At 41.9% G+C, this 18023-nt stretch overlaps 1 protein-coding gene across 1 annotated transcript in view; it reads left to right on the top strand.

The window, feature by feature from the left end:
- Positions 1-7540, top strand: part of Depdc1b (DEP domain containing 1B) — a 59831-nt gene extending 52291 nt beyond the window's left edge. The window contains exons 8-11 of the mRNA XM_041663522.1: positions 72-238; positions 2068-2244; positions 4694-4879; positions 6560-7540. Coding sequence (XP_041519456.1) covers positions 72-238; positions 2068-2244; positions 4694-4879; positions 6560-6721 — 692 coding nt within the window. The 3' untranslated portion in view covers positions 6722-7540. The remainder of the gene's footprint in view (positions 1-71; positions 239-2067; positions 2245-4693; positions 4880-6559) is intronic.
- Positions 7541-18023: the final 10483 nt, after the last annotated feature.

Here is an 18023-nt window from a genome sequence, read left to right as displayed (position 1 = left end):
TAAGAATGTGAGAAAGGAGGCCCAGTCAAGTGGGTTGGGTACTAAAAGGCGAAACTTCTTGTTTGAATCAGGTTTGCTGCAGAAAGAGAAGATGGCAATCGAAGCTTTTCAGATTTGTTGTCTCCTTCTGCCTCCTGAAAACAGGAGAAAGCTGCAGCTGCTGATGAGGATGATGGCAAGGATCTGCTTAAACAAAGAGATGCCGCCACTGTGTGATGGCTTTGGCACCCGCACGCTGGTAGGTGGACTCTTACCATCTACTGTGACCCCTGTTTTCAGTCTGAAAGGCAACCGAGTCCCTGTTCTGAGCAGTCAGTTGAGAGCGGGAGGGAAGCTTGCTTGAGAGCGCAGCCCTCTGTCCTCCCAGACTTCCTTTGCTTTCAGCCTAAGAACCTTGGAGAACATGGTGTAAAGTGAAGAGGGAGGGTAGGGAACAGGCACTCCCTCCAGAGACAGCTGCTGTGTCTTTGCTTACATTGCATAAATTGTTACCTGCCGTCAACACGAAGACAATGAAAGTGGGCAGGCAGTGTAGGAAACCCATTCTCTTGTTCCAGCACAGGGGACTTGAGGAGTCCTTCTTATTGTAACAAGCAAGAGAGACAGCACAAGCAACGGTAGAAGCAGCTGAAGTAGTGGATTCAAGCAGGCGGGAGCAGAGTACCTAGCTGTGCTAGACAATATGGGAGGAGAGGGAGATTTCTTTTTAATTGGCAATTTCATGCATTTATGGATTCATGTGCTCTTCTGATATATAGACACACTGTAGAAATATTTAATTAAAACTAATTAATATGTCCATGATTATTTATTTATTCATTTATTTGTTTACCACTTTTCCAGCAGTGTTGACACATTCCATGTATTGTTATTGTAGCTATGGCTGGGCTGCCATGGATAGATTCCTAGAACTTCCTCCTAACTGGAACTTCATATGCTTTAGCTGGCATCTCCTCTCCATGCTTCTTCCTGCCGCTGCCTTCTCTCCATTTTCCTCAAGAAGAGTCTTGTAGGGAGGTTGTTACTTTAATACCATGTGTGTCCTTCTTGTGCTCTTGAAGCCACCACTCCCTTCCTGGGGATTGCCGAGAGCATCTCTAGAGGAACATGCTGTGCCCACTGGGGTGACTCTTGATCCTTCCTGGGTAAAAGGAACCTTTTTGAAAAGTCAAAGAAAAGAAAACTTGTACCTCTTTCCTTTAACAGCACACACACACACACACACACAATATAAATTGTAAGTATAAAATTTTAAACATGATTTCAAAGCATTCTTAAATCTATTGAAATTTATTGTTTCAAAGCAAAAATTTCTGCCTCTCCTTATATATGCAAATATGAAGATAACGTGACACAGTGTGGATGAAAGCTAGTCTTAATACTACTTAATAAACAGCAGCACGTGGCTTTCTGTTTGTAGGTTTTGATGTGAGATGGTTACAGTTGCAGTAAAATTAGAGGGAAAGGGAAAGAGGTTACTCCAAAGCATAGAGTGGAAAGAAGTGATCATATGAATTCCATGGAAGCTGTATTGTTCATATTACTTATATATTTGTATTTCTGGTTACCATAAAAGGAGTCTTGTCACTTGATACACAAAGATAATTCTCAAGTGTGTATTTCAAATTGCAGAGAAACTAAGTTAGCCAGGGAACGATGACAGTTGGGGAACACAAAGTAAATACAATCAGTGGAACTGGGGTATTGCTTGGTCAAATGGCTATGAGTACTTTGAACTTTAAAGTGATAATTCATGTAATTTTCAGAATATATGTGCATAGGTATATGTATGTATGCGTACAAATATATATGCATATAAACCTTGTATAAAACAGAGTTTCAACAATTCCTTAGACAAGCTTCTCCCTGCTAAGTCTCTTAAGCGGAGATTGCTGTTTGAGTTGGGCATGTGTGACTGGGTGCCTGGTGGGATGTGCACCTTGCCCCTTGTCCCTTCTCCCCAACTCTTCACATTTGTCTTTTGCAGACTAGCTGGCACTCAGTTTAGAGGTGGCAACAAGGCCACACATTTCTGCTGATTTCACCCTATCCTGCTTCTCGTTGTAGATGGTTCAGACATTTTCTCGGTGCATCTTGTGTTCTAAGGACGAAGTAGACTTAGATGAGTTGCTAGCTGCTCGATTGGTGACATTTCTGATGGACAATTACCAGGAGATTCTGAAAGTTCCTTTGGCCCTGCAGACCTCCATAGAGGAGCGCGTGGCTCATCTGCGAAGAGGTCAGGTAAAGACGAGACATTGTCATTCCTGTAAGATTGACAGCTGGAAGACAAGTAGGTCTGCCAGTCTCCTTCTGACATCTGTCCTAAGGATCAAGTGAGTTGATGGGAGCAAAGTGCTTACACTAGGTCTTGACATATACTGAACACTGCAGGAGTCTGCTGTTACCATGGATAACCGTGGGATGTGTGTTTGGTTCATTGGATCAATCACTGCTATATGGGTCAACCTAATACATTGAACAAGCTTGGAAATACAGATTACACATATAGAAAATTAGCAGTTACACTAAAATGTCTGTAATATATGTTTTCTTATCTTTTTATATTTCTCCCTTCCTCCTTTCTCCATTCTTTTCTTCATCTCACTTATTTTTAGTAACTTAATTTTTCTTACTTAGTAATACAATGGAACATTATCTCCTATCTTCAAATATTCTTGATTGACACTAGTTCCAAGAGCACACTCTGAGGTAAATAGTGTTTGAATTAATGGTGTGTCCTTTTCTTTCCTGTGCCTTCTTAGTAGGCAAATAAAATAATATTACTGTGCTTTATCCCTTTTCTGTAAAATTGGAATGATAGTTAATATTTTGTTTGGTTAGTACATATAGAAAGTGCTTACAGTAATATTCTAATGTCTATCACATAGAAAATTGCTGTTGAGACCGTTGTTGTTATTGGTATGTGATTGCTATTGTTATTTACAATAACAATGTAGCGATGTTATTGGTATGTGGTATCAATAATATCTTTATTGATACCATCCATATTCCATAGTAGGAATGTATACATAATTGACTGTGGTGTGTAACATGAGGGCTGGGCTTGTTGGGGTTTCTGTCCTGCCCGGTATCCCAGCCGTTTAGTCCCAGAGAAAATCACACAGAGAGTCTACATTAGATATAAACTGTTTGGCCCATTAGCTCAGGCTTCTTGCTAACTCTTATAACTTATATTAACCCATTATTCTTATCTATGTTGGCCACATGGCTCAGTACCTTTCTCAGAGGGGCTGGTCACTTCTTGCTTCTTTGGTGGTACTCCTGTTCTCATGCCCCCCCCCCCCCCCCCCGCCTCTACTTCCTATCTGGTTGACCCGCCTATACTTCCTGCCTGGCCAATCAGAGTTTATTTAAGACATGATTGACAATGATTGACAGAATACAGACAATTCTCCTGTACCAGTATTGTTCTTGGTGTTTAATTTTTAAAAATTTTTAGTTGTATTTTACTTTATGTTTTTAATACAGGGTCTCATACTGAAGACCAACATGCCCTGGAACTCATTATATAGTTCAGGCTGGCCTTGAATTTGGAGACAATCTTCCTGCCTCATCTTTCTGAGTTTTGGGATTATAGACATGAACTACCATGTCCAGCTATGGTTGATATTTAGATTGTCTCTTTATCCCTCTGTTTTGCAAGTAATGTATTAGTAAATATTTTTATAGCTAGATTTTAGGGGGAGGGAGCTGATCTACAATTATTTTCTAATAGTAAATTACTAAGTGCATCATTGCTGAGTCAAAGACCTTAAATATATTTTAAGTATTGACAGCATATTGCCAAGTTTCCTTTTAGTTTGATTGTTTCAATTTAATTTATGTCAGTGGTATAAGAAAATAAGTGTTCATTTCCCCTTTGCCTCTGCTTTGAACATAATCTCCATGTATATGTGTGTGTAATGCATATATGTATGTGTATGTATATTATATATGTATACATACACATGCACTTGCCATTTGCACTGGTAAAATACATAATCTTACTAGTATTTTAGTTTAACATTTTTTTCAATCCTGATATTTTTATGACTTTGACTTTGAAGAGTAACGATGAAAAGCTTCCTCCAGTCTTCACAAGGGAGGGTTAGAGCAGTCATTGTTGTTCCAGGTACTTGCTGGGTTTGTGTGCTCACTTACAGGGCAGGTAGATCACAGTAGCTTAGCTGGTGAGCCCTGTGGTTTGAGGATCAAGGGTAGGCTATGCTAATAATCTGCCCGCAGATAAGCTTGGTCTTGTAAAGATGGAATTGTGCTATGGCTGAGTAAAGTCAGTGATGGCTGTACATGGCTTCTGGAGATCAAGCTGAGCTCTCCAGGCTTTTCTAGAAAGTTCTCCACCACCCACTCACTGACCCCTGATTTCTATTTAAATTTCAGATCTTATTGAAGGGCACATATAGGAGGTCTTTGTTATTAATTGGGTTTTTTTTGTTGTTGTTGTTGTTTTGTTTTAGAATGAGTCTCAAATTCAGAAAAATAAAACAATTTAGTATTTTAAATTTAAAATACTAAAATACTGTGGCTTTAAATGTTATTCTTTTGAAAGCATGAATACACCCTTCTTTTCAGTATGCCCCCGCCCCCCCAAGCAAACTGAAGAAAATATCTCACTCCTACCAGGAGACAAGCTGGTTTTAATTTAATCTGATTCTTTGCTTTGCCTCAGATAAAATACCCAGGAGCTGATATGGATATCACGTTGTCTGCGCCTTCTTTTTGCCGTCAAATCAGTCCAGAGGAATTTGAATACCAAAGGGCATACGGCTCTCAGGAGCCTCTGGCAGCCTTGTTGGAAGAAGTCATAGCAGATGCCAAACTCTCCAACAAGGAGAAGAAGAAGAAGCTGAAGCAGGTGATTAGGATGCTCTTGAGGAGGCTTCTCCCTCTCTGTTCTCGCTGCTTCTTCCTTTTATTCTCTCTTTTCCTGAGCTTTATGTAAATCTTATCTAGGCATGTGAGTTTTTCATTAGGTTCTGTGTTGCAGAAATTTGGTTACTGGTGCACTGCCGTCATTTCCCCAGTTCTGTCATGTTTGACATCACTGAGTACTTCTCTCGTAGAGTTAAATTCTAATAGTTGCCATTCGCTTTGCAACCTGACATGATAGGAATCAGCCAAACAATTCATGGAAACTGACTATAAGGAAAATATTTAGTGTGTGTGCGCGTGTGTGTGTGCGCGCGTGCGTGTGTGTGCGCATATGTGCAGGTGCCTATACCACAGCATGCATATAGAAGTCAAGACACCTGTTAGGAATTAGTTGTCTGGTGTACCTTGGTGTTCAGCCTCTGCAAAGGTGCTTCTACCCACTGAGCCACCTCGTAGGAACTGTTATTTTTAGATAGGCATTATCAGCGTGGTTTCCTGTCTCAGACCCCACTAAGTGTTCCAGTCAGCCAAACTGAGTTCCTCGTAAGTGGGGTAGCACAGCCGAGGTTCTTAGAGAACAGTCTTCATCCAGAAAAGGCACACCGCCTCACGTCACCGCCTCATGTCACCACATCACTTAGGTTTTGATGCTGTGGAGGAAAGACAACTTAAGGGGTGGGGAAGGTTTCATGGGCTCCCAGTACCAGAGGGTATATTCATTGTGGCAGGTAAGGGATGATGGAACAGTTTAGGGTGTGGCGTCAGGAGCATGCCTAAAGACTTTTCATGCCACCGTGGGCCAGAGAGCATCTGTGGAAAAGGGAGGGTAATATACCCGCAGGGACCTGCTTCCAGTGGTTCACTTCCTTCAGCCAGTCTTTGCCTCCCAGTTTTCAAGACCTCCCCAAGCCATGCCCCCTGTTGGGAACCACACATTCGAAACACCAGGAGGACATTGGCCATCCCAACCTAACGTGAACTTTGACCATCCTCAAAGCCTGGTCTTCATTCGGGTGGATGGTATTTAGTTCTTGGTTTGTTGTTTTTTGTTCTTTTCAGACAGAGTCTCACTCTGTCACCCAGCCAGCCTCTACCGGGTTATCTTCTCCGTACCTGTGGAGTGCTGGAATTGGAAGTGGGGCCTCGCCACTCTTGATTTTTGTTCTTCACTGCACAGCTGGGTTCCTGGACACAGCATACATAGGATTGTTCCCTGGACATCAGGGATCTGGGCCTCTTTCTCATACTTCTGCTAATGTTGGAGTGGCAAATATCGAAGGAAGAATACATGCCCTTTCTTTAAATATTCCTTGGATAATACCTCTGGCATTCTTCTCTTCTCTGTGTTGGGTAGAAGCTGGCCAGGCTAAGCTGGAGAAGCAGAGAGATTTTGTGTAAACACAGGGCACTTCCGGTTCAGACTTACCGATTTTCACAGTGAGGTCTGGGTGGAGTGGACAGTGAGAGCATTTTAAGGGATTTGATTACAAGGACAGTTTCATCTGCAGACTGGATCAAAGGTGAGGTGGAGCTGTGGGCACCAGCATCAAATATTTAACAAGAGTAAAGGGGAGCGGGGATCAAGAAGTCTTGCAATTGGACTGTCCAATTCCTGTGGCTCTTCTATGCCTTTTTTTTTGACTCATATTGGACTCCTGTTCAGTTTCAGAAATCGTACCCTGAAGTCTACCAGGAGCGATTTCCTACACCAGAGAGCGAAGCGCTTCTCTTCCCTGAAAAGCCCAAGCCCAAACCGCAGCTGTTTATGTGGGCGCTGAGGAAGCCTTTCCAGCCGTTTCAGAGGACAAGAAGTTTCCGGATGTGATGCGGTGACGGAGCTTTAGAGACCTCAGCGCTCGAGACAGTTTTCAGTCAGTCGAGGCTCAAGAATGCTAAGTTATAAACTACTGAAATAGGGGGTTTCAGAGAAGCCGGACCTGACCCTTACCATATTGAGCCGTTGTCAGTATTTTTATAAATCTCAATGCTGTTTTTAGAGATGTACAGATCAGTGAACGATTACAAGCCAAGTGTATAGTGGTGGTGCAACTGGCTTGGGATTGTTGCAGAGTCTAAAGGTAAAGTGTTCCCCCTCTTCTATTTGTTGTTTTCTATAGTGTGTAAAGTTCTTTGTGTGTGCTTTCTCCTCCCTGACACGTCTGTGAAAACCAAGCCTAAGAATAATGTACATACTTGAATGAAAACCACACTGGGTGCTGTTACTGTGATACATTGACTTCGTTGCCAATTGTGATCTCTGTGTACATCCCATTTTGTTGTTGTTGCTGTTGTTGTGCAAAAGTCCCTACTGTCTTGCATTGTGTTGGCTGTGCTTTTCCTTGCAGGTTTGTCAGTTGCTGTGAAATCCACTAACGCTGGCTCTTTGATCTCCCATATATCAGTCTGCAGATGTGTGGGTGTGGAGTAGATTTGCATCTGCCCACAGTCGTGTGTTGTGAGTCTTACCTAAAGACCGAAGGTTGAGCTGGATGAATTCTTTGGGTTCTCTTAGACCTGTAAATCTAAATTAAATCTTTGTTTGGTTTCATAAAAAAGTATAAATAGGTTTGGTAAGATGAAATTACTTCCTTTATGAATGTATTTTCTCAGCTTCTTCATCCTTTTGAAAGTAAATGCAATGTAAATAAATACTGAAGGTTTTAATACTGTGTCTAGTGTTTTTCTTTTTTTTAATATTATGTCTAGTGTTTTTCTTTTTCTTTTTATATAAGTTAGGGAGCCTCCTCAAATGCCTTTGTTAATATAGTCACATCACTCTGTGTATCAGAAGTGAGGTTTATTTTGGCTTTCGTATTGGTTTCAAGAGTGTGCCCCAATGGCTGTTTGTCTGACTGTCTCTGTCTTTCCCTCCTTCTTTCCTCCTCCATCCTCTCCCTCCTCCTCTTCTCCCTTCTCTCTCCTTTGTTTCTTCTGCAAAATAGTGGAGCACCTGCATTACTTCTGAGTGTACCCTGACCTGTTTTTGTGCTCTTGCCTTTGAGATCGGCCCCTGTTCTCCTGGGACAGAATATCTTCCATGGTCTACAGAGATTTAACCCATTTAAAAATGGAGAAGTGTCCATGTTGGCCCAAGTACTGTTCAAATATTTAATGTGAAGGTGATTTTTAGACTTCAGCGTTCTTAGACTTTGACATTTTGTTAAAGCAAAGTCTAGTTCTGCTTTCTGCTCAGTCTTGCCCCATGGTGGAGAACCCCTTTGTCTGTTGCTTTTGGAAGTGTGTGTGATTGCTTTCTGTCTTATGCTTACTTCTTGAAACGTATAAAGTTCTTAGGGAAATTCCATAAACCAAGTATACAACCGATGCTTGGTAGCAACAATTTTCCTACGTACTCATACCAGTTAACACCTGGATCATCAGTGTGCGTGAGTTTCTTAGACAGCATTTTCACCAAAGCTTGCCTTATGGGGTTTGAATTCTCAATGTATAGGTAAATACTGGTGTCTGATAATGGTTTCACTCTGATTTTAATATAGCTGTACTCTGGCCATTCCAGATATTTAATGCTTCATGTAATCTTCCTTTGCATATGGGATTAGGAGAGGCTGGTCATGTGGGAACTGTTGCTTCTTGTCAATGTTAGGTCTCAAACCTGGGACAAACGGCTGAGCTGCCTATTTATCATGTCAAAGTGTACCTGTCTGCCAGGTTCTCCCAGCATCCCTCAGTTCCTGCCTGTTAGAGGGAATGGCTGACATACCCTGCCTCCTCCCCTGACCATCTCCAGCCTAGGGGCTGGGCTGTCCTTTCCTCAACTGCCCTTCCCTATATAATTCAGCCATTTTGGTTTCCCAGCCTTTCCTTCACTCTCCTGGCCTCTCGATCCTGCTCTCCCTTTTACACACATATGCACACACACACTCACACACGCACGCATGTGTACACACATGCACACCCGCCCACACCCGTTTCCTCTTATAGTCTGGCTCAGGGTCAAGTTCACTCTGGACTCTCCCTACCCCAGGCTATGCTTTCTCTCTTACCTATGACTAACCTCTTCCACCATACCTAGGAGCAGGCATAGCCTTCCTTTTTTTTTTATTTTTAAGAAAAAATATTTTTTATTAGATTTTTTTAAAAAAAATACCAATACAAGTTCCTACTCCCTCCTCTCCTCCCATTCCCTCCAAACACCCACCACACCTCCATCCAATTCTCAGAGAGGGTAAGGCACATTGTTTTGTGGAAAGTCCAAGGCCCTCCCTACTAGATTTAGGCTGAGCAAGGTAGCCATCCAAAGAGAATAGGTTCCTAGAAAGCCAGTACATTCAGTAGGGATAAATCCTGGTGCCACTGCCAGTGGCCCCCAAGTCTGCCCAGCCATGATGGGTATACCCACTGTAACAGTCTACCTGAGCTAATGGGAGCTCACCAACTCCAGACAGACTGGGAAGGAACAAGCATAGGACCAAACTAGTCCCCTAGTCCCTCTGAATGTGGCTGACAGTTGCGTAGCCTTCCTTTTTTTTTCTTTCTTTTTCTTTCTTTCTTTCTTTCTTTCTTTCTTTCTTTCTTCTTTTTCTTTTTTCATTCAGTTAACAGCCAGTGATGACGGGAGGACTGGCACTAACGTTTGTGCTCCTTCCTGGAAGTGGGTCCCACCTCAGTTCAGCTTGAGGTGATAGCCACAGCCGATAGAATGAATTGCTGTCTTTGAAAGACTCAGAGTCAACAGGACTCAGCTAAGCTGGATCTTTAGACACCCTGAAACCATTTATTATATAAAAATCTATGGTTTCATGATTTATAGTGGAATTTTTACAACAGCAATTGAAATGATATACTTTTTAAATGCTGTCTCTTTCATCCCTTCTGCCCCCTCCCTTGCTTGAAATGGGAATGTCTCATACCACCTGAGACCCTCAGTATAGTGCTGATCGGAGATAACAAGCTGTCACTGTTCTTGATTTTAAAGAGAAAACTTTTAGGACACTTGAAAGTATTTGCATATTACTTTTATCATGGTAAATGAAGGTATTTAATTTTTATTACTTTTTGTATGTATTTAAATGTACTAGAATATGCATATGTGTATTGGTAAGTGTGCATCCTTGTGGAGTTCATAGGAAGCCACGAATTGTCCTGCTATGGCAACTCCACTTTGCTCCTTTGCTCCTCTTACTGAACCTGGAGTTAGGCTGGTGACCAACAAGTCATAGGTCCTCCTGTCTCTGTCTCCCACAGCACTGAAGATACAAGCAAGCACTGCTTTTTATGTAGGTGGTGGGATCTAAACCCGGGTGCTCAAGGCTGGGAGAAAGGGGTCTTTATCCCATCTCTCTAGCCCCGTGAATTTACTTTCTATTGCACTGGGGTATATTGTGGTATTTGATTTCTAATATGAGTTCACCATTGAATTAGGTGGAAAGTGGTATAAATCCCAGTCATATCATAATGTATTATGCTAATTTTTTAATACATGTCTAGATTCTGTTACTAATGTGTGGTGGTGTGTGTGTTCGCTAGCCTTGAGTTTGAGGTCTCTTGCCTTCATGTTACTTTTTGTCATGTGAATATTTTACCTTTTCCATGTCTCATCCCAGTTAGGACCTCTAAAAGTAGAAGTAACACATGCTCCCTTATAAATACTGCAGTCCCCTTATGAACACTGTGGTCCCCTTATGAACACTGTCGTCCCCTTATGAACCCTGTGGTCCCCTTATGAAACTGCGGTGCCCTTATGAACACTGCAGTCCCCTTATGAACCCTGTGGTCCCCTTATGAACACTGTTGTCCCCTTATGAACACTGTGGTCCCCTTATGAACACTGCAGTCCCCTTATGAACACTGTGGTCCCCTTATGAACACTGTCGTCCCCTTATGAACACTGTCGTCCCTTTATGAACACTGTGGTCCCCTTATGAACACTGTCGTCCCCTTAAGAACATTGTAACATCTCCCTCGTCTTTCCCTTTCCCTGATCAATTTTTTTTGCTTCTATTTGTTAATCTTATTTTCATTTTTGTTACTATGAAAAGGAATGGGCTTTGTTGTGTGACATTTTCATACACGTGCTTCTTTCTGCTTTGATCTTATTCCTGTCTCTCCCTCCCTTCATACTTAACATTCCCTTGCTCGCTGTCCCTTCTTCCCCCTAAATTATCCCCTGCTTTCATTACATATATTTCAGTACCTTTTCCTGTCCCCTGACTCCTATTTGGACTTTCCCACCCTTTCTACTTTAATGTTCATACACACACACACACCCCTCTATTCTACATGCAAAAGAAAATGCACTTTTTAATTTTTCAGAGTCTGCCCTCTTTTACTTAACATAATAGTCCCTAGTTTGTCTGTTTTCCTTTGAATACTATAATTCCATTTTTTATTAGAGTGCAATAAGATTCCATTGTATATATCTACACTACATTTTCTTTATGCATTTATGTGTTGAAAGACGTCTTGGGCCGGTTCTGTACAGTACCTATTGTGAGTATAATAGCAGTAAAAATGGATGTACAAGAATCTATGTAGTTTGCAGACTTAGAATTCTTTGGGGCCTGTATTGGGGTGCTATAGCTGAATCATCTAGTAGTTCTTTTCATTTTCTTTGGGACCACCAACACCCATTTCCGCAGGGACAACCTCAGAAGCATCAGTTTACATCCCCATCTGCCGTGCTTACAAGTTTCTATTTCTCCACATCTACCCCTCATGAGCATCACGGTCATTGATTCTTCCAAATATTTACAGGCTATTTGTGGTGTTCCACCCCTTGAGAAGTGTCTGTTCAGTTTATCTGTCTGGTTTTTGATTAGATGATTTGGGTTTTGGTATTTAATGCTCACAGTTTTTTTTTCCAGGTCCTAGACTTTGTTGCCTTGTTCATTTTTCTGTTGCTGTGGTGGATCATCACAATCAAAACCAGCTGGGGAGAAAAGGGTTTGTTTATTTCCGTACATCTCTTTATGGATCATCATCAAAGGAAGTGAAGGCAGGAGTATTTGATTTTTGAAGAGCAAAGATGCTGCCTGCAGTAGGTCTCAGATACCTTCATTAGTTCAGCAGGATAAGTATTCATGGGTTTTTACATTGCAGGGTTTGCTAAACTCATGTTCTACCCTCCTGTTCAGAGAAAGAAAATGGGGATGACTGGATGCTAAGCCAATAAAATGCCACTTAGGTTGTTTAGTGCATATCTGTTTTGTTATATAAATGTCACTGTTTTCTAATGAATCTAAGCTTTTGTTTTAAATCCCCTTAATAATATTGCAGGTTCCTCTTTGGAGATTGTTGAGCAAATTTTGTTTCAACTGATTTTCTGTTGCAAATTATGTTCTTTAGAAAGTGTTACCACCCAGTCATCTTTCCAAAACAAAAGTAACTAGTGGTTTGGTTAGTTCTCTTCAGTTCGCAATACGTCTCTTGGTTCTTCTGCTCCAATAGGAAATGGACAACATTTAGAGCTTTTTCTAGAGAATGGAAGGACAGCTTCTCCCTTCCTCCACCCATCACAAGCTACAGACTGCTGCCAGTCTGGTCTGCAGAGTACATCTCCCAGTCACAACGAGGAAGACTTCTGGAGTGGTATGTGCTAGTGCTCTATGTTTAGCAAAACAAATAAAGCTTTATTTAAAAAAAAAAAGAGGCCTAAAAATTGTTTTCATGGAAATAAGTAAAGTGCAGTTGGCATCCTGAACTGTTTTTATTTTGAATGCTGTAGACAAATCCAACATGGGAACATGGAGGCCTTTTACTCGCTGTTTCCACAAGGGACTCACACATGACCTTTGAAGAGGCCTGACAGGAAACAACCTCAGGGTTAATTTACTAAGATAGCAAGACTGTTGGCTGCTGAAATTATTTGTATAGAACGGCACACTGTCTGACTCTCGGAGACCTCGTGGCTCTACTTTATCTGTAGCTATGGATACCAGTATCTATGTACCTTTATTTTAAGTTCAGGTTGTTAGACTCAGCAGCTAGTAAAAGCCCAGAGTCAAACTGTTGGGAGAGGTTTTAAAAATTAGATTCGTGTGGCTGAAAGCTGAATCACCTGAGATCTTAATGATGAGCATGACAGAGGAGGCAGAGCACACCAGCTTTCTGGCCTATTGATTGCATAATTAAAAAGAATTAAACATGGGGTTCTGCGTGAACATTTATCCTAAAGACAGTGCTTCACCACCTTGCCCAGGCTGGTCTTGAGCTTGTGGACTCATGTGATCCTTATGCTTCAGCATCCCGAGTGGCTGGCTGACGTTTGAAAAGGCCCTTGGCGTTGGGCTGGAGAGATGACCTGTGGTTAAGAGCACTTGCTCTTACCTGGGATTGGTTCCTGGCACCCACTTGGTGGCTCACAGTTATCCGCAGCTTCAGTTCTGGGGGATCTGACCTCATCCTCTGAACTCTGCACGTGGTACACATACAGACATGTAGGCAAAACACTCATACACGTAAAATAAATGAATCTTTTATTTATTTATTTATTTGTTTGTTTTACCTCCCAACCACAGGTTCCCTTCCCTCCTCTCCTCTCATTCTCCCCTTCTCTACCCACACCCAATTTACCCCGCCTCTGTTTCTGTTCTGAAAGGGCCAAGCCTCTCATGGGTATCAACAAAGCATGGTGTATCAAGTTGTAGTAAGACTAAGAACCTCCCCTTGTATTAAGGCTGGACAAGGGAATCCAGGATGAGACATAGGCTCCCAAGAGTCAGTTGAAGCATTAGGGACAACCCTTGCTCCCATTAGTAGGAATCCCACAAGTAGATCAAGCTACATAACTGTAACATATATGTAAAGGACCTGTGTTGGCACCGTGCAGGCTCCCTGGTTGTCAGTTCAGACTCTGTGAGTTCCAGGCTAGTTTCTGTTCATTTTCTTGTGATTTCCTCGACCCCTTTGACTCTTATGATTCTTCCTCCCTCTCTTCAGCAGGGTTCCTGAACTTGGCCTAAAGTTTGACTATTGGGTCTCTGTGTCTGTTTCTACCAGCTACTGGATGAAGGCTCTCTAATGACAGTTGGGGTAGTCGCTAACCTGATCACAGGAGATGGTCAGTCCAAGCTGTGTATCTACTATTGCTAGGGTCATCCTATTAGCTGGGGTCATCCTTGTAGATTCATGGAGTTTTCCTTTTTTAGGTTTCTACCTAACCCTGATAAGCGCCCCTCACCCCATTTCCAGTTGTCTCTTTCAGTACTCTTCCTTTTCATCCATCCCCCCAATTCAATTCCTTAAGATTCCATCCCCAATATGGCAGTTTCTCAGAAAACTGGGATTCCATTTACTTCAAAACCCAGTGATAGCATTCTTGGGCATATACCCAAAGGATGCTCAATCATATTACAAGGACACTTGCTCAACTACATTCATGACAGTTTATTTATAATAGCCAGAACCTGGAAACAACCCTCAACAAAAAAAGGATAAAGCAAATGTGATACATTTACAAAATGAAGTATTACTCAGCTGTTAAAAACAAGGACATCAGGAAATTTGAAGGCAAATGAATGAAATTAGAAAAAAAAAAATCATCCTGAGTGAGGTAACCCAGACCAAGAAAGACAAACATGGTATATTCTCACTCATAAGTGGATATTAGCTGTAACGTTAAGGATAATAACCATGTTATTATCTGCAGACCCAGAGAGGCTGGGTAACAAGGAGGGCCCAAGTGGGGGGGACACATAGATCTCCCTGTATAGATGGAGGCTGCATGTTGACCTCCTGGTCGACCAAACTCAAATAATCACACAGAAACTATAATAATTACAGCACTGTTTGGCCAATAGCTTAGGCATATTTTTAGCTAGCTCTTATATCTTAACCCATTTCTATCTGTGTATCACCACGAAACTGTGGCCTACCAGTAAGGTTTCAGAGTCTTTCTTCTTTGACAGCTACATGGCGTCTCTTTTATTTTGTCTACTTGCCCCCTGCATTTAGTATAGTTTTTCACACCTAGCTCTATTCTGTCCTGCCACAGGCCAAAGCAGATTCTCTATTAACCAATGGTAATAAAACATAGTCATAGCAATCAGAGAGGAATCCAACATCATCCCTGGGAGGGGGTAATAGAAAATAAATACATTTTAAAAATACTTAGCAAAACCAGGTTGTGGTGACTCGTGTTTTTAATTCCAGTACTTAGAAGGCAGAGGCAGGTGGATCTTTGTGAGTTCAAGGCCAGCCTGGTCTACAGAGCGAGTTCCAGGATAGTCAGGGATACACAGAGAAATCCTCTATTGAAAAGTCAAAAGAAAAAAAAAACTTAGAAAAAATGTAAGACATCTAGGTAAAATGTGCAGAATGGTCAAACTTACCTGCGTCAGATTATCTCAGCATTCTGTCTTTGGTAACCTCTGATTGCTTTCTTCTTCTCTAATCAAAATGCTAGGTATAATTAGAAACAATTATTGCCTGCAGATGATGATTTTATATTCAGAGTCCCTCACTTTTCTGTTTTACAAAGTTTGTATTGTGTGATGTATTAAGGCCATAGGAGGTACCTCACTTAGCTTATTTGACTTTTCACAAGCCATGATGCATCTAACGAGGACGGATTTCCAAGTCGAGTTCTTCCTTGTGCTGATAATTATTGACTTCTATGGGAAAGAGTAGTGATTTGTCCACTGCATTTCAGTAAGTCATTAATTGTGTGAAAACGATACCTTAAAGAAGCATCCATCTTCCTAGTAACCAGAGGACTTTCACTAACACCTCTTTACAAGTGGGAGAAAAGAATAATTGCCTGAATTCAGCAGCAAATAATTTGGAATAAGTGTCTGATTACTAGATTTTAAAGAGGAAAAATTTGTCCGCATCTTCAACTTGAGCAGAAAAACTGAGGTAGAAGAACTGTATACAAGCCAGCCCCTTACTTTAGCTCCGTTCTCTGCTGTCTGGGAGTAGCTAGGCTTGCTTCCTTTCATTAGATAAGTTTTTGTTTTAGTCCTCTGACAAAAATCGATGTTTTAATCTCTAAACCAAGCGCGTTGTAATAAATGTAGAGATGGCCATCTAGGTCAAAGCATAATCCTCCAAGTCATTCTTTTGCAGTTGCTGGTGTTAAAATATAATAAGTATTTAAAATAGCAGAGCAGAGAACTCATCGTTGAGTCGCTGCGAGCAGCTTCATGGGCAGTTGATGACACTGTAACAGGAGTAATGTGTAAGAACAGTGGCCCTGCCATGGGAGAGCTGGAGGAAGCCTCGTCTCCTCCATGCTAACAGAAAGGTAGTGGGGCAGGTGGCAGTTGAGAGAGTCTCAGGCGACTCCTGATCCAGTACCGTGGTCTTTCCCGGTGGAATTTGTAGCAGCCATGTTGGTTAGAACCGAGAATGTGGATTTCAGTCTTTAGCGCGGCTGGTAGACAGTTAAGCAAGTGTTATGGTGTAAGATATGAACTCTCCAAGTTGGTTTTCACCTTAGTCAAGTGAGTTGATTGTATTTGGTGGTTGCAAATGCCCACATTTTCCAGGACCAAGAAGATACACAGAAGTGGCTCCGAATGCAGAGGTCACCAGGATGAGGACATGTGGGGGCCATGCCACACAGTGCTTGCTACAGAAGGAAACTGAATGCTCTTCAGAACTCGATGGCCTTGTATGTGGGAGAGATGCCGGCTCACAGCTACCACTGGAGGTTTTTCCTCTGGTGATCCACAGTTCTTCCTCCTTGACCGCACTAAATCCTGTCACAGGCAGGATACATGGGCTTGGTCTGAGCAGATCTCACAAAAGGAATTATTTTTCTTTCTATCTCTCCTTCCTACCTTCCCTCCCTCCCTTCTTTTCCCTTACACCCTTTCTTTTTCTCTCTCTTTTCTTAGTTTCTGATGAGTTTGTTTTCATTAAAATTAATTGTATACACTAATGGGAATGATTGCTATTTCTATACATGTTTACATTGTATATTAATCTTGTCATCACCCTTCTCTCTCTCCCCACTGTTTCTTCCCTCACATTCTTTTTAATTTTGTTTCTCTGTCTTTTCCCTCTCTCTTTGCCCCCTCCGTTCTTCTTCCCTCTTTCCCTCTTCTTCACTCTTTCCTTTAAAAGCAAAGCAAAACAACAACAAAACAATTGCTGCATCTGTTCAGGCATTTAGGCTGATTCCATGCCTCACTCAATGGAAAGACCTCACCTGTTCATGGTTTAAAAGACTTAATATTGTTAAAATCTCCCTGCTCTTCCCTTCCTCCTCATTGCTGCCCCTGTGCCTTTACTCCCTACTTCCTTGTTTGTCCTCAGGATCTGGTCAAACTGTCCAGTGCCAATGTTGGTATTGCACTTTCGCATCAGGATCACTACTGTGACATTAACACCCTCAACAGAATGTATTCAGGCTGTAGGACATCTCCTCAGAAAGACTAGTTAGCTCTCCACCTATTGAGAGCCCTTCTATTTATTCAGCTTACTGTGGAGCCTAATGTCTGATACCAAAGGCTAGAAAATGAGGCAGGAAGAGTGACGGCTGTAACTCTTAAAGGACCTCAGCTCAGGGAAGAAACAGCTACATCTACATCTAAGTATAGACAAAGAAATCAATGTCACATACAGTACAGAGCTGAAGAAGAGAGGTAAGTGTCCCGGGGAAGTTGGAGGGAGATGTCACTAGGAGCTGCCATTTAAGATGACCTCTGAAGATGTGTTCATCAGCAAAGAAGGTAGCATAGTGGCATCCTTTGAGGGAGCATCCTTTGATGACCACTAGAAATGACTTGACAATTCACATTTCCCAGCTAATAGAAACACTTTAAAGTCTAAAAGGCCTTTAAAGAGAGGGGCAGCAAGGGTTTCTGTGAACTGGCAGTACAAAAGGATTCTTTCCAGGTGCAGATGCTTTTGAAGTCTCCCCAGTAGCATCTTCACGATGGCCACCATACTTGCATATTTGACACTCTTACATCAGGATCCCAGTGCTTCTTGGAATCTTGGATCCTTTTCAGGTTGACGCTGTGTTATCTTTCTCTTTCAACCTTTTCACGAGGCTCACTGGTGGTAGGTCCCTCGAGGGCATTGCCGGATTGCTGGCGTTGATGAACGGTCCCTGTGCTCTGTTTCAAGAGTGGTCCTTTTATTATTGGTTTTCATTTTGCTGCCAGCAGCCTGATATCCTGAGCCCCTGGGTCTGCTCTGCTCCTTTTCATAATACTTAA

The sequence above is a fragment of the Microtus oregoni genome, unplaced genomic scaffold (assembly GCF_018167655.1).
Source record: "Microtus oregoni isolate MIOR12 unplaced genomic scaffold, Mior012 000014F_ref0000157, whole genome shotgun sequence".
Lineage (NCBI taxonomy): Eukaryota > Metazoa > Chordata > Mammalia > Rodentia > Cricetidae > Microtus > Microtus oregoni.
The sequence above is the reverse complement of the archived record's forward strand: the minus strand, read 5'-3'. Positions and strand labels throughout refer to the sequence as shown.